This window comes from Pristis pectinata, chromosome 17 (genome assembly GCF_009764475.1).
Source record: "Pristis pectinata isolate sPriPec2 chromosome 17, sPriPec2.1.pri, whole genome shotgun sequence".
In the NCBI taxonomy this organism is placed as follows: Eukaryota; Metazoa; Chordata; class Chondrichthyes; order Rhinopristiformes; family Pristidae; genus Pristis; species Pristis pectinata.
Window position 1 is genome coordinate 39546695 of NC_067421.1, and position 17827 is coordinate 39564521.

The 17827-nt window shown below is 41.2% G+C and overlaps 1 protein-coding gene across 3 annotated transcripts in view; it reads left to right on the forward strand.

Annotated features, from left to right (window-relative positions):
* tango2 (transport and golgi organization 2 homolog (Drosophila)) overlaps nucleotides 1-17827 on the forward strand; it is a 119256-nt gene that overhangs the window by 86904 nt on the left and 14525 nt on the right. For all 3 annotated transcript variants that reach the window (XM_052032366.1, XM_052032367.1, XM_052032365.1), the window contains 2 exons: nucleotides 9149-9268; nucleotides 16613-16727. In XM_052032366.1, coding sequence (XP_051888326.1) covers nucleotides 9149-9268; nucleotides 16613-16727 — 235 coding nt within the window. The remainder of the gene's footprint in view (nucleotides 1-9148; nucleotides 9269-16612; nucleotides 16728-17827) is intronic.

Consider the following 17827-nt stretch of genomic DNA (forward strand, 5'->3'; position numbering starts at 1 on the left):
TCCAGACACAGCAATTACCACACAGCACCCAGCCCAGGAAAGCAGTGGTGTGGCTGTTCTGGCCTGAAGGACACTTTTTAAATCAGTATTTCGAGCAGCCATAATTCTCATCCGTCTTAAGATATGAATACAGTTATAGTTTATTAATCCTACACCTCCTCATTCCCCCCCCTTTTGTCATATCATGATAACCTAGAGGGGTGCTTGGAATGGGGTTGAGATTTTATTAATAAGGATCTTATTAAGTAAGCAGATCACTGGGTCTCTCTGTTCTACAACACTCCCCAGGGCCCTACTGTTTACTGTGAAAGTCCTACCCTCATTTGTCTTCCCAAAATGTAACACATCATACATATCTGAATTAAACTCCATTTGCCATTCCTTGGCCCACTCAAGATCCCTCTGTAAATCCTGATAACCATCTTCACTGTTAATGACGCCACCTATTTTTGTGTCATCTGTAAATTTACTGACCATGCCTTGTACATTCACATCCAAATCATTGATATTGATGACAAATAGCAATGGGCCCAGCACAGAGCCCTGGGGAACACCATGAGTCACAGGTCTCCAGTCCAAAGAACAACATTCCACCATCACATTCTGCTTCCTACCATCAAGCCAATTTTGTATCCAATTAGCCAGCTCTCCCTGGATCCCGTGCAGTCTAACTTTCCATAGCAGCCCACCATGCAGAGCCTTCAACCTGAGGTCAAAGATCGGCTGAAGAAGATCAAAAGATGGCCTACTCTTCCACCTAATTCTTGTGATATCAGTGAAAATCCATAATTCTACTCTTATGCCTGGTCACTAAGTTGAATATATTAGTTTCTATTTTGTTATTGCCACAACTGGGAAAATGGGCCAAGGAATGGCAGGTGGAATTTAACTTGGACAAGTGTAATGTGATGAATTTTGGGAAGTTGAACCATGGCAGGACATACACAGTGCATGAGAAAGCCCTGGGAAGTGTTGTAGGACACGGAGGCCTCAAGGTACATGTACATAGTTCCCTGAAAGTGGCGACACAGGTAGACAAGGTGGTGAAGAAGGTGTCTAACGTGCTTGCCTTCATCAGTCAGGGCATTGAGTACAAGAGTTGGGATGTCATGTTACAGCTCTACAAGATGTTGGTGAGACCGCACCTGGAATATTGTGTGCCGTTCTGTTTGCCATACTGTATGAAGGATGTGATTAAACTCAAGAGTGTGCAGAATAGATTCGCAAGGATGTTGCCAGGACTGGAGGGCTTGAGCTATAAGGCGAGACTGTAAAGGCTACGAATGTTTTCCCTGAATCGATGAAGGCTGAGGGGTGACCTTATAGAGGTTTATAAAATCATGAAGGGTATAGATAAGGTAGATTTTCAGTCTTCTCCCAGCAGTAGGGAAGTCTAAAACTTGAGGCCATGTTTAAGGTGAGAGGGGGAATGATTTAAACGGGACCTGAGAGGCAAGTTTTTCCACACAGAGGGTGTGATGCTCTGTGCCTGTAATGCTGCTGCAAGTAATTTTTTCATTGCACCTGTGCACACATGTACTTGTGCATGCGACAATAAACTCGACTTTGACTTTGTATGTAGAATCAGCTGCCAGAGGCAAAGGTAGAGGTGGGTACAATTATAACATTTAAAAGATATTTGAACAGGTTCATGGATAGGAAAGGTTTAGAGGGATATGGGCCAAATAAATGCAGGCAAGTGGGGCTAGCAGGAAGAGCCCTTGGTGGTCATGGTGAGTTAGAATTGGAATTGGTTTATTATTGTCATTTGTACTGAGGTACAGTGAAAATCTTGTCTTGCATATCGTTCATACAGATCAATTCATTACATAGTGCATTGAGGTAGTACAAGGTAAAACAATACAGAATGCAGAATTCTTAGAGACATGAAATTTGGATTTGAATGAGTAGAATGATTAATAGAAGTAATGAGTAGCTCTGCAGAGAACAGCTTGCAACAAGTTGCCACGCTCCGGCGCCATGTCTTTGCTGTATGATTCTGTACTAACAATCCGGGGGTTTGATACTGCTGGCTGTTTGGAGTGAGATGGGGGTAAAGGAACCAAGCTTTTCTCCCCCCCCCCCACCCCCAACAGAGGGAGAGAAACTGACCAAAGCAACTTATGGTGATCCTTGGTATGTTGTACCATCTGGTTCATTTAGGATACTTGTGTTATGTAGCCTGCTCTCCCACCCCAAGCTAATGAAGGTGTGACTGTCAGGTACTGTGGTTTTACTCTGCAGTTGGGAACATGATTTGTCTTTGCACTTGTATTTAATCCATAAGGCTTTTTTAATTGTTAACAATTATTATACATGGATCAAAAATTGTTCAGCAAAGTATTTTTTTCTTTATGCAGTGATCAATAACTTGTTCTTTAGATAATCATTTAGAGAGAAGATTTGGGTAAAGGGTCATTTTTTAAATATGCTTCGAATTGTGGAATATTCCCAGAAGTCTAATTAAAATAAAGGTTTTACAGACAATGTGTTGTTGATGATAATGATCCCACATTAATGTCATTTTTCTTGATGGATTGTTATAAGAGCAATCTGTTAATTTGTCTCGGTATTCGATAAGCACCACTCATCCTTGTGCTGCTGTCAGATAATTGGGAAGGATTTGATGGGCCTTCCCTTTCTGGCTGTTCACAGCAAGAGATAAAATACAGGCAATCTGGTCAGGAGATTGCTTGAAAATGGAAGAGTACATAGGTGTTTAAATTCGTCGAAAGAAAATAGAGCTTTTATGGAGGCGATGGGGTGAGAAATGCCAAGCATTGTGTGAGGCCAACAACCTGTGTTAAATTATGTTAGGAAAAGCACTGAAATAGGTAGCTTGGCATATTTGTCTTTTATTGTACAAAGGTAAGTTTTCCACTTTGAATTAAGTGGGGTTCGTTACAATTGGTCTTGCTATGAAAGGCAACAGCTGAACAAATCACATCCAGCTCACCTTTGTCTTTCACACAGGTGTGAAAATCAAGCCTATCCTGTCCCTATCACAAGGAGGGGTTTTGCAATGTCCTAGTGTCATACTATTAATCAGAAAGGAATAAGTTGAATTTTACCCTGAGGAACTTGTAGGCAGATTTTTTTTATTATTTACAGCGTGGTAACAGGCCCTTCCGGCACAACGAGTCCGCGCCGCCCATTTTTTAAATCCAACGTAACCTTCCCGTACGTCTTTGGAATGTGGGAGGAAACCGGAGCACCCAGAGGAAACCCACGCAGACACGGGAGAACGTACAAACTCCTTACAGACAGCAACGGGAATCAAACCCCGATTGCTGGCGCTGTAATAGCATCGCACTAACCGCTACGCTACTGTGCCGTACCGTGATTTTCAGGAGTTTCATAAGTCTTTGAGAAATGCATCTTCATCAATGTCAAAGTTTCTATCTGGCTTTGAAATGATTGCTCACATTTAAAAAAAACTAGAATTTTATGGAGGTACGTAGTCACATCATGTTAACTCCAAGATTAGTATGAGGATGAATGAGTAACTCACTAAAACTGTCTGTCTTTTAAGAGGAATGAGGCAGTGTGGTCCATTGTCACTGATATAATTCAATGTCTTCAATCATGTTGTTAGAAAGCATCATAAGGTCTGGCCTCAAGGTGTCCATTCCAGGCAATTTTGAAAGAATTGCGGCATTAATTTTGCAAGTGATGATGTGTGACAGCAGACTAATCTAGAAAACTGATGCTAAGGGGTGATCATAGGTGTCACATTGGAGTCATGTGGCTCTACAAGCTGGAATTTCAAAGATAATGATTATGTGATAAAAGGGCCAAATTTCCCACTTATGGATTTGTATCAAGTCAAACTAATGCTGCTGGATACCGACTTTAGGCTAGATGCAGCCCTTGTGAGACTTCACTGAAAATGACCAAAAAGAAATGTTCTTTTTCATCTTCAACACTCAGCAAGTGTCATACTAATAGATGGAGAATTCAGAGTGCGATCCATATTTGGAGGCTGGTTGTCTGAAGCCAGCCCCACAGATGGTTGTTCCAGATGGGTTTTCACTATAATTTAATTACATTTCTCAACAGCTTGGCTCTAATGTTAGAGTCATTTTATCTTCTTGATTTGAGGATTTTTTTTCCTGAAGGGTAGTTACTAACACCAGTGAATACTCTTGTCAACTGGTAAAACAAAGCACATGTTAAAGCTGATGGTAATCTGACTCATCCAACAAAAAAAAACTGGGAAATCCATTTTACTTGAGATCTATACCACATACTTGTTATCTCTATCAAAACATCTGGATTCAGAGGTCGGTTTAAGGCTTTGCCTGCAATATTTAATTGAAGATTTCTATCTTTTATTTTGTAGTAAACTGGAATTAAATTTGAATCTTTATCAGCTTTAATTGAAAAGTTAAAAGATTGTCTGTGAATTGTTTTCCAAGAACATAGGATCTGTCCATTTTTTCACACATATTTATTGATCAAACTTCCTGTAGCTTAAGGTCATTTCTAAGTGTGATAGATGCAGCAAGTTCCAGTTTGTTCTGCTTCAGTTTGCACTTGTACAGCTAAAGTCTGCACAGTAAAAAAAAAGTCTGAACTGTTTTACAAGAAACACGCAGTTACAAAGTACAATCACAAACTGGAGTGTTGAATGTCCTGACCATGAAAAAAAATCATTAACTCTTTGTGTGAGCCTCAAATGGATTATCTCCGTCAGCTGTTTGCATTTAATCACTCCCAGGTCAGACCTTGTGTAATAATTGAAATACTTAAGTTCGTCAATCAGCATCTTAAGAGATGAGTTAACATTTTTGGTATAACTCTTTATTAAAAGGCTTCTGTTGCATCACTTCAAATAGAAAAAGGTAGTTGACTGTGCCTGACCTACTAAAGGTGGCATCAAGTCACACAGCACAGAAACAGACCCTTCAACCCACCAAGTCCATGCCAACAATCAAGCACCCATTTATATTAATTCTACACTTATCCCACTTTATTCTCACTACGTCCCCATCAACACCCCCCCACCCACCCCACCCCAGATTCTACCACTCACCTACAAACTCGGGGCAATTTACAGTGGTCAATAAACCCACTAACTCACCCATATATGGGAGGAAAGCTGAGCGTTCAGGGAAAAACATACAGTCACAGGGAGAACATGCAAATTCCATACAGACAGCACTGGAAGTTGGGATTGAACCCAGGTCACTGGAGCTGTGAGGCAGCAGCTGCACCACTGCGCTGCCTGAGCCACGGTGTTTTTTTCTGCTTCTGCATTTTTGTTTTGCTTTCAGGTGTCATTCAGTTAGTTGCAGAGAAAAAGCCCTTTCCCATCTCTGCCATAACCATAGAAGATCAAATCGTTTACACTGATATGACCCTCGCATTCCCCAGTATGAACCAAGTACAGACGTGTCTGTGATACTCTCAGTGACTATCAAATTAAGGGCTGTTGGCATTGCACATCCACCCCTACTTCCTGACCCTTGTTTCACATATGACCTTTTGTTAAATATGCAGAAGATATTTTCATCTCATTTTAGGAACTGGATTTGAACCGAGGCACAAGAGATGAAAGTTCACATTCAATTAACTGTCCTTAACGTTCTCTAAATTACTTTGACAAAACCAATCTTTAAGACTGGACTACTACTGAACCAGGGGTATGAGTGCCCCTTCCTTGATTTTCCTTGAAATCCAAATTTTCCTTGACACATGTGAGCATTTGAAAATGCAATAAATCACTTCTATACAAGTACAAAAAAAATAAGCTCCTGTTGACACTTTCAATCTGACACCATTAGAGGTTGCATCATTGTTGCTGATTTTAAGGAATTATTTCTATTATTACAAGTTCTATTTCTTACAATTACAACATTTAAAAGACATTTAGATAGGTGCATGGATAGGAAAGGTGCACAGGAATATGGGACAAACACAGGCAAATGGGACTAGCTCAGATCGGCACCTTGGTTGTCATGGACAAGATGGGCCAAAGGGCCTGTTTCCCTGCTGTATAAATCTACGACACTATGTTCCATTTCACTTTTGTGCATACTTAGAATACTACGATGGGAAATGTATGTTGTGAGAGTGTGAACATAAAGAAGAGTGATGGATGAAAATGAACTGAAAGTAATGTATTCTATCTGAAACAAAAGGACAAATTTTCTGTAGAGGCAGAGAATTTGATCCATTTCCCAGTGATGTGCCTTTAATAAGGCCAATCCTGCTAAAACATCAATGTAAGGTTGTTGTTTTTTTGTCCTTCTCTTGCTAACACGCACATTACTACTCCATCCAAGTGACAATCTATATCACTAAATCTTCAACGGTGCAATTTAACCCTTGGCATTTATTTTTGTGGCTGCTCGCTCTCACCTGCCAATGTGCTTTGAGAGGGAACACTCCACTTTGGAGAAGTACTCCACCTGGTGGTCTGCCAGAGAATTAGTAATGGTTTTCCATGGGAGAGAGCTGAGAGCCGAACAGCAAAGAGGAATACCCAATCCTGAATTTTCCAAAAGGAATTTCACCTCTGCAAAAACAAGATCCCATGGTTTTGTTGTTTGTTTCCCAGCCAGGATGACGTATACTGCAAAACTGACAGGCAGGTCTATCCACAATCTGCTGGAGGAACTCAGCGGGTCGAGCAGCATCTGTGGGAGGAGAGAAATTGTTGACATTTTGGGTCGAAACCCTGCACCAGGACAACATCAGTACCAGGATGTCTCTTAAACCCTTCTCTTGCTAACACACACATTACTACTCCATCCAATCTCCATCCAGTACAGTCATAATGCAGGGTTTCAACCCGAAACATCAAAAATTTCTTTCCTCCCACAGACGCTGCCTGACCTGCTGAGTTCCTCCAGCAGATTGTTTGTTGCTCCAGATTCCTTGTCTCTTGTGTCTCCAGGCAGTTCTATCCATCTGGTCTCTTACTGACAAGGAACAAATGTAACTCCATAAAGCTCCCTCCGTGTCAGCCAGCCATACTGTCTCCTTGTGATAATGGGAAAACTACAGAAAGAGTCCTAGACCAAGAAAGGGGAAAAAGAAATCCTGTGACATTTTTCTCCAACCCTTGAAGCAATCAGAGATATTCCAGGAAGCAACAGTGATCAAAGTGCTCATCACCCATTATCCACCTGGTACTGATATCCACCACATTTAGGATCAGAACCAGCATTTCTTGTTTATGGCTTGCACACTTCTGTGCATATCACAATAAATCACAATACAGGTTACATTTAAGGAAGTACTTAGTTGGTTATAAAATGACTTGAAACTTGACCCGAGTGTTAAAGGCACTATATGAACAAGCCACCAATTTGTTCCAACTATCAATTATCCTCTTTGAAAAGGAGCCTCCTGACAATTTATCTAATTCCATGCTTGCACAACCTTATACTTCCCGTGATGAAACCCAAACTAATTCATACGCTAAAGTGAATACAGTTACCCAGCTTTCTGCTCATTGTAACTCTCTTTACCCTCAACAGCTTTTTCTCTTTTGACCACAGTGCAACAATGACAACATCACAGCATAATTTTGAGCATTACAGAATGCTTCAGAAACTCTAAAGGTTCGGGGTCAAAGTCGAGTTTATTGTCATATGCACAAGTACTGGTGCAATGAAAAACTTGCAGCAGCATCACAGGCACATAGCATCAGATAAGCAGCATTCACAAGAAAAACAAATTAAACATAAATTAAACAACTTTTACACAAAAGAACACAATTAGAACAAAAAAGTCAGTTTTAGTGCAAAGTGATCAAAATGGTCATCGTGATGCTCAACTCTTTATCTTTACTTTCTAGAAGTGCAGATTTGTGAGTACGTTTCCTTGTCTGTATTCTCTTGTGCTGATAATGGCAAATTTGGAGATTTGAGGCTTTGACTTGAAATCCAATCCCATGCACGTCGCCTTCCTATAGGGATAGTTAGGAATATAGCAAGTGGGATCCCTGGAAGATTACCACCTTTCTAATTTGGCACTGGTGTGAATTTTAGTGCTTGCTATTGCCAGCTTCGCTGAGATTACTTAGCGCAGTGATGATCAGGCCTTCAGTAATGTTGTTTCTATTCCAGCTGTTAATAGGTCTAGAAGATTGATGCGATTTGGAATACACTGATTATTTCCTCCTGGTGGGATGACTCTGGGGGATTTGAAATTCCTCTTTCAGCAGAAGTATCTATTTCCCCCATAATTAATGTCTCAAATGAATTTGCATTTTTATGTTGCTTTTAACAAAGCTGTGCATTACTCAAAGACAACTATAGTTGAGATGGGAACAAAATTAGTCCATTCAGCCCCTTGAGCCAATTCCACTCTTCAATTAGACCAATTCTCGTGTGTGTGTGTATGTATGTATATATATATATATATATACATATACACACATACACACACACATCTTTACTCCTTGGATACCATTGTTTGACAAAAATCTTTACGTCTCAGCCACAGTTTCAATTGACTCAGCATCCACTGAGTTCCAAAATTCCACTCCCCTTTTTGTGAATAAATGCCTACTTATCTCGCACCTAAATGGCCTGTTCCAAATTTTCCATGGTTCATTCTGTACTTATCCATTTCTTCTGGAGATAAAATTGTTATTCTCCCATAAGAGCATCTGCTTCAGATATGATTCCAGACATTTTGCTTCCTGTACTCTAACCATTCCAGTTTATGTGAAATTCCAGGTGGAACTCCTCGCTTTTCACCTCTTGTTTGTACTTAAGCTTCCTGCAGCTGTTGCTTAATTTGCAGAGAGGTTGATATTAACCGTCTCTATTCCATTTAGAATTTTAATTTCCTGATATTTTTGTTGGTATCTGTCAATTAAGAAGTAGGGAACATGTCTATCACTTCATCTGGAATTATGCAATGTTCACTCTGACAAACAGGTAAGGAATTTGGTCAAAGACAGTGCTCTTGACTTCATTCAAAAGTTATTCTCAAATGTGTTATTCTGGAGAAACCCTGGTTCTATTCTATTTCCCCCACCACATGATAGGATTCCATTTGCTTTCAATGTTCTCCATGAGGTATTTGACTGTGATCAGTATTCTGGGTTCTCAACTAAATCATGTTGGTTATATTGTAAACAAGTATGTCAGTAAACTCTGTTTTACTTCTGTTCCATGAATATCTGCAGGACTGGATATGGAAAAAGGGAGAGAAGGAGGAACATGGCTGGGTATTAGCAAGAAAGGCAAGTGTGCCGCACTGACCAATTATCTTCAACCCGTTATCAACATGGACGCACTTGGCAGAGGTAAGGCAGGTAACTGAGAGGTCTCGCATTGCAGAAGCAACACATTTATTGCTGCACATAAGTATTCCATAGTTATCATAATGCTTGGATAGAAGGAAATAAATCGGTGTTAATGCAGGAAATATCTATATTCCGCTGCCCAGTTTTCTGTGCCTTGTGCTTGAGAAGTAAATGATTACTTCAAAAGCAATTCATGCAGTACCTTTAACAAAACACTGGTCCAAAAGTTTGGCCAGAGAGTAAAGTTTTAAGGAGTGTCTTAAAAGAGGAAAGTGGCCTTGAGAGGTGGTGGTTTATAGGGAGAATTCCAGAGCTTGTGGCCTTGGCAGCTGAAGGCACTGTTCAGGCAGTTAAATCAAAGAGGCCAGAGGTGGAGGAATTCAGAAAATTTGCACAGTTCCAGGGCTGAAAGAAATTACAGAGATAAGGAATAATCAGGCCAGAGGGATTTGAAAATGGGTAGGAACATTAAAATTGAGGTGTTGGCTGAGAGTAACTTAAATTTCTTAATGATACAGTGATCTAATTTTCTTACCAGTATATTCATATTGCAAGTATAGATTTAGCCATTTTCTTATCAGTAATGCCAGCTTATTTCACTTCCTTGTGGTCCATTTTTCGGGATCTGCACATCACTGATACAACCCTTGCCTGGTTGTCCTTGAGAAAGTGGTGGTGATCTGCTGCCCTGAACTGCTGCAGTCCTACTGGTGATGGTACTTCCGTCGTGCTGTTGAGTGGGGAGTTCTAGGATTTAGACCCAGTGTTGCTAACAAACTAACATGAAAGCACTGCAATGATGGGTGAATGGAACGTCAGGCAAGTTGCAAAACAATGGCAGATGAAGCCATGTTTATGGAGGGTGGAACAAGGCAGAGTGGACATAAAATTGTTGAAATTTCCAAGTCCAAAGGTAACAAAAGACATGAAGGAAGTTTTGGCAGCAGCTGAGCTGAACTGGGGGCAACATTGAGAATGAAATTGCAGAGGTAGAAATATGATGAGGTGTCCCTTAAGATTACACAGAGGAAGGCGATTTGGCTCATTGCATCCACTTCAGCCTCTCATTGGAGCAATCCCATTAATTCCATCCCCTTCTTCCTGTTTCCCTGTTGTCCACTGAAACCAATCTGCTCTGTTTCCCTGGTCTTCCCTATCTATCTATTTGGGTAATTTGTCTGCTCAAACATAATCTACTCTTTCATCGTATGATAAACACCATTCAAGATGCCCGTTCATCTGGAATATAGAGTCCCATCTTTTTACCACATATGGGTAACCAAGAGTATTGAATCATCAAATCAATGGAATAGTTTCCTCAGTTAATCTTTCCAAATCTTCAGCAACCATCCCCAGCCATCAAGACCAAAACTGCTCTAACTGTTCAACCAACTCTTTTTTTTGTACTCTGGATGGAATTGAGGATGATTTGCTTCTGTTCCACCACTATGGGAACCGTAGACTCTTCCATAGATATGGCAGGAAGTCCCTGATAGGATATCCTTGGCTTCTGGTCCCAATGTGGTCCCAATACATTGATTTGAGGTTCTTAGTGCCATCCATAATTCTCCTTCACTTTGAGCAGTCACAGGCCATAGATTCCCATGAGTCAGAGGGGTTGTTGCATTTTTTTCAAGGAGGCCTGGTGAACATATTGAATCTTTCCCTCTGGTAATCACTTCCTGCAACAGGTGTGTGTGTGTGTGTGTGTGTGCGTGTGTGTGTGTTTGTGTTTCAGAAATTGTGGCAGGCATGCAAATGATTTGGCCTGCCCAACAGAGCCAACTGAGTGTAATTAGGGAACCCATACTTCAGGGTGTTGTCATAAGATTGGTTGGCTTATCTCGTGGGTTTGGAGGATTTTACAGAAACAACATTGGCGTTATACTTACAGTGCCTTGGGGTGCCAACTGTAGGTGGTCCAGGTCTCAACAGCACATAGGAGGGCTGCGATTACTGCTGTCCTGTGGACCATGAGTTTTGTGCCGGGTTTGAGATCTTATCCTTCACGCACCCTTTTCCTAAAATTCAAAGGCTATTGCAGGTGCATTGAAGATGATGGTGAATTTAATCATCAATGTCAGCCTTCACTGAGAACAAAGCATCATTAATGTCAATTACAAAGTCACCATTTACATTGCATTAACTGCACTGGTTACTGTGAACAGAACCATGTCTGAAAGGCAGTCTGGACCTCCATTGAGGTGAAATTCACTCACTAAATTAATCACCTACAATGAGGTCAACCAATTCTGAAGGACATTGAAGAAATTCTGATTACGAAATGCATGAACAGAGGCAGTTTTCAAGCCTCAGATTTTTTTTTTAATTAGTTGCTAATGGAGAATTTCACATGCCAAGGACATTATTAAAACTCAGGTTCACTTTTGTTACTTTCAGATTGAAAGCCTTGTTGAGAATCCATCAGTTGATGAAGGCTTGTAATTGAAGCTGTTCTCCCAGTTCCTCTCACACAATGAGGGCAATTTTTGCCAGCACAAATTTGATCAATAATATGTAATTATTCTTTTTGTTTTAAGATTACACCAAACAAACACCTGCTACCCTGCCATGAATCTATTTATAGTGTTCACCACCACCTGGAGATTGACCTGCTTCTGTGTGTTCTATTGCACAGATAAACTGTGGCCCTGCCCTTCTGTCTGTCACTCCAGTTGCCTTGAAGATAAAATGGGATGCGGCAGGATCAGCTGCATTAGGGAATTGTTTCACTAATAAATTATTTTTAAAAACCGCCTTCCGGAGGTTGCATTAAATTTACATTTTAATAAGTTCTTTTAAAAGATTGAATTAAATGAACACCATGAATTAAAGATGTATTTGGTCCTTTGTAATTTTGAGATGTTTCTTATACAATGTTAACCATGGGAATGTTACCAAAAAAATAGTCAGCTATATCAGAACAGAGGAGCTGATCATTCAGGGCTTTGCATCCCTTGTATAGAATTCGCAACACAGAAATAGATCAGTCAGCCCCACTGGTCAGTGCCGGTGTCTATGCTCCATACTGCCTTCCATCTCTCTCCTTCTCAGCCTGTTTCTCTATCCCTTTTTTCTATTTCCAAGTTCCCTTTAAATGCATCTCTGCTATTCATCTTAATTACCTTGGGAGAAATAAGTTCTAATTAAGTTCCCTGCAAATTCAATGTAAGCTTTCCTCCGGATAATATGTTCCTTTAGAATTTCCTGTTGGAATTATTGATGACTATAGTTATAGCTCCTATTTTTGGACTTCTTTATAAGTTACAACCCAACCATGTGGTGTAGGAGGTAACTTATTCTCATTGATAGAAGACGAGCTGGCCAACAGAAACAGAATAGGCGCAAAAGTTTTTTTTCTTCTGTTTGCAAAATGTAATGAGTGGTGTGCCCCAGGGATTGGTGCTGGGGGGCTCAATGTTTTACAATTTACATGTGTGACTTGGATGAATGTAACAGAAGTATAATTAAAAATTGCTGATACCACAAAGGTAGGTTGGAAAGCAAGTTAAAAAGGGAGCATAATGAGGCTACGAAGTGATACAGATAGGTAAGTGGAGACACAAGAGATTCTGCAGATGCTGGAATCTGGAGCAGCACACAAGAAGTGCTGGAGGAACTCAGCAGGTCAGGCAGCATCCATGGAAGGAAATAAACAGTTGACCCTTCGGGCCAAGACCCTTAATCAGGACTGGAAAGGAAGAGGGCAGAAGCCAGAACAAGAAAGTGGGGGGGAGGGGAGTGGGTGGAGGAGCACACGCAGACAGGGGAGAGGTGAGTCCAGGTGACAGGTGAGTCCAGGTGAGAGGGAAGGTAATGGATGGGGGAGGGGAAGAAGATGTAATAAGCTGAAGAAGAAGGAATCCTGCAGGAGAGCTTTATTCCATGGTCCACTGCCCTCTCCTACTGGATTCCTTCTTCTTCAGCCCTTGGCCTCTTCTACCTATCACCTCCCAGCTCCTTACATCTTCTCTCTCTCCCCCACCCATCGCCATCCCCCCTCACCTGGACTCGCCTGTCACCTGAACTCACCTACCCCCTGCCTGTGTGTGCTCCTCCCCCTCCCCCACCTCCTTATTCTGGCTTCTGCCCTCTTCCTTTCCAGTCCTGATGAAGGGTCTCAGCCTGAAACGTCGACTGTTTATTTCCCTCCATAGATGCTGCCTGACCTGCTGAGTTCCTCCAGCACTTTTTGTGTATAGATAGGCAAGCGAGTGGGCAGAGATCTGGTAAATGGAGTGAAAGTGTGAAGTTTTTCATTTTGGCATGAAAAAGAAAAAAAAACACCCGTATTATCTTACTGATAGATTGCTGAGTTCTACAATTCGGAAGGATCTGTGTGTCCTGGTTCTTGAGTCACAAAAGGCTACTCTGCAGGTACAGCATGTAATTCAGAAAACTGGCAGAATGTTATGGTTTATGGCTCGGGAAATTGAAAGAACGAGCAGGGAGGTTTTACATCAATTATACACTGCATTGATGAGATCGCATCTGGAGTATTGTATATAGTATTGGTCTCCATATTTGAGAATGGATGTATTGGAAGCAGTTAGCAGAATGTTTTCTAAATTAATAACCAGAATGGGCTGGTTGTCTTATGAGAAAAGGCTAGGTTTTCATCTGTGGATTTTAGAAGACTGAGACAGGATGATTGAAATATACAGGGACGATATGGAGAAGATGATTCCTCTTGGAGGAGAATCTAAGGGATCACCTATACAAGGCAGAAATGAAGCAACATTTTCTGATGGTGGTGAGTCTTTGGAACTCTTCAAAGGTTAAGGGAAGCAGAGATTGAATATTTTTAAAATGGACTTAAATAGGTATCTTCAAGAGGCGGTGCCTCAAGAAGGCAGCATCCATCATTAAGGACCTTCACCATCTGGGACATGCCCTCTTCTCATTACTACCATCAGGGAGGAGGTACAGGAGCCTGGAGACCCACACTCCACGATTCAGGAACAGCTTCTTCCCCTCTGCCATCAGATTTCTGAATGGTCCATGAACACTACCTTGTTATTCCTCTTTTGCACTGTTTATTCATTTGCTTATTTATTTATTTATAACATAGTAATTTTTATGTCTTGCACTGTACTGCTGCCACAAAGCAACAAATTTCACAACATAGGTCAGTGATAATAAACCTGATTCTGATAAGCAAGGAGGTGAAGGGTCACTGTGGGTAGACAGGAGAGTTGATGTTACAATCAAATCACCCATGATTTTATTAAAGTAACTCAGCAGGTCAGGCAGCATCTATGGAGGGAAACGGACAGTCAATGTTTTGGGTCGAGACACTTCATCAGGACTGGCCAGTCCAGATGAAGGGTCTCAACCAGAAATGTCCCATCCATTTCCCTCCATAGATGCTGCCTGACCCACTGAGTACCTCCAGCGCTTTGTGTGTTGCTCCAGCATCTGCCATTCCTTGTGTCTTCATGATTTTATTAAACACTAGTGTAGGCTTGAGGGGATGAGTGGTTACTCCTACTTTCATTATATATTATTCACCACCTATTCTTTTGAACCCGGCTAGAAATTTAGTCCATTGGCACCCATTTTTCACTCACAAATTGCACACACACAAGTAACTTTCCTTGATTTATATCAAGCTATCAGTCATAGTCAGGTGAAATTATGCTCATGAAATTGGGTCGGGCATTTCCTTGCACAATTTACCTTCGTACATCTGGTGTATCTGTTTGTAAAACCATTTTATAACATGGAGACCTGAACCACAGTAATCTGTGTAGCCAAACCAAAATTCCATATGTTCAACATAATTTTCTTACACTTAATTTCTGCCCCCTTTAAAAAAATGAATTCCAGTATTCTGTTTGCTTTCACAATTAGTCTATTAGCTTCTCGAATGACCTATATTTATGTGTGTCAGATTAGAACATAGGTGACTTGTGCCCCAAACCTCTTGGTCCATCTTTGCACCACCTCCCTATATACCCTTCCTCAGCAAAAATCTCAATGTCCATCAGCTTTTGGAGTGCAAGTTCCTGATTTCTCCTGCTCCATATGTTGAATAAACGTACCCTGGTTTCATTCTTAATTATTCTTTGTGTTTTTGAAACCTCCTATCTTTCTCCACCCCCATAACCATGAGTTATGCTTTTGTGACTTGTGGTCATTCAAATCCTTTTACCCCTTTGTAATTCTCAGAGAAACATCATTAAAAGAAATATTCCAACTTTGCCTTGATTCCATTGTGGATGACCTCTGTCCCTATACAACGAGAGTGTCATGTGTCCTCTCACTTAATCCATGTCTTCTTGTAACATCATGCTCTCATCTACATATCCATTCCTGACTTGAAAGTAATCTGTCAAATTTGTTTTTATGCAACTCTTTGTGCCTTCATCCAAACAATATTTATCTAGTGAAAATTTAGAACCAAGACAGATCCCAAGAGAGGAGTACATCTCTATAATTTGAGGAAATTCCCTTTATCCTTACTTTCAAACTCCTATCTTTCAACAATTACAACTAATATTGTAAGGCTACCTCCAATTCTATGAGCTGTCATTTGCACAGTGAAGCAAACACTCGGTAAGGAGAGGAACAAGGTTTCCTGTGATGCTGAGATAACTTGACAGACCTGATTGGAAAAAATCCAGTGAAGTTGCAATGTGAAGAAATCAATGTATAGTCATATTCCAGTGTGACAAGGCTTTCTGGCACCAAACCCTGACCCACCTTATCTAGCAACTGCAGCCACCTTTGTGTGAGAGATGCCTCCAACCAATGGAGTGAGTTCTCCTTGACCCATGCTTCCAACCAATGCTATTGTGGAAAGACTTTTGGGGTGACGTGTTGATTACTCTCTTATTGCTGAGCATATGCATTGATCATATTTGATGACTTGGGTGACGTGATGACCAACCTTTCTAGTGATTAGGATGAGATACTGATCACCTTAACCTCTATGAATTTTCTACCGTGTCACTTCTCAAGGAGTTCAACTGTGGGGGAGTATCAGAACAAAGTTCAACCCTATCTCACCCACTGTTCGCATGCTAATGCTGTGCAAGGCATAGAAAGTCTATGGAGAAAGGTGCAGACAGAAAGTTAATGAGCAAGGATTTTGTTACAAATGAACTGTACTCTTTTTATATATAACCTTGTGCAGTAGACTAAGTGCAATATGTATTGAATTCAAGAATTTTTCTATAGTTGTAAAATGATTTCACTTTAGTAGTACAATGTTCACCTTTTATACTGAAGTGCTACTGTAATCTTGAATAGTGTACACTTCATTTAATATTCTGCAAATTGTGTCTGACATTGTAATGGTTTACATAACCATGTGATTTTTTTTAAAAATTGTTATTCAAGGTTATCTAGTGCCAAATTTTCTGACTCAAGATATGGATGGATTGACTTATTTGAAGAAAATTTCTTTGGAGGGACATCTCTATAATGGTTTTAACTTGTTAACTGTAGACTTCAGGTAAGTTCAAACCAATAACTTATGTTGAGTGATGCTGAATTTGATTAAATAAAACATGGGTAATTACTGAAAGTTTATGACTATTTAATCCCTCTAGCCATCACTACTTTGTATCAATATTAGGAACATTTTTCTCATTCTGAAGAGATATAAATCAGGACTGAGAGTGCAGAGGGAAGATAGCCAGTGCATAGAAGTGATAGGGAGGGGTAAGACAGAGGCTGGTAGATAATAGGTGGAACCAGTTGAGCGGGAATGTTGGGCAGATGGAGCTAGCTGGAGATGGGGGAAGAGGAAGTGTTGAGACAGGCTGTTAGGTGGAAATGTAAGAAAAGAGGAGAAAAAAGTCAGATGGAGGTGGCAGAAGGGAAGGGAGAGGGCAGGTGATGTGGAACCAGATAAGGAAGGGATGATGGGTAGATGGAACCAAAGGAGAAGAAACCCAGGTGGGTGGGTATGTGGGTGATGGGCAGATAGAACCACGTGGGGGAGGGTGATGAGTTTAGATCGAGGTAAGAGGTAGGATAGCGGAGGGAATAGTGTGGGAAGAAGAAGATGAACAAAGGGGGAGAGGCCCTGGGTGGACTAGTGGGAGTGGGAAAGGAACACAGGGAGTGTGGGTTACTTGAAATGAGAAATGTTCGTGCCATTGGGCTGTAGTCCACCCAAGTGGAATATGAGGACCCGTTCTTCTAATTTGCATTTGACATCACTGTGACGGTGGAGGAGGCCAAGGACATCCAATGAGAATGGGGAAGGGAGTTGAAGTGACATGCAACTGGAATCTCAAGCTGGCCGTTGCGGACGGAAGGCAGGTGCTCTACAAAATGGTTTCCTCGTCTGTGTTTGGTCTCTCCATTGTAGAGGAGCCATATCACGAGCACTGAATGCAATAGATCAGGTTGGAGAAGGTGCCTCACCTGGAGGGGCTGTCTAGGTCCCTGGATGGAGGTGAGGGAGGAGGTGGTATAGGGACGAGTGTCGTACCTCCTACAGTTGCAAGGGAAAGTGCGAGGGATGGGGTGGGTGGGATGTGTAGACCAGGGAGTCACAGAGAGAGTGGTCCCTGTTTTTCTTCCATTCGAGGGCACGTTGCTCAC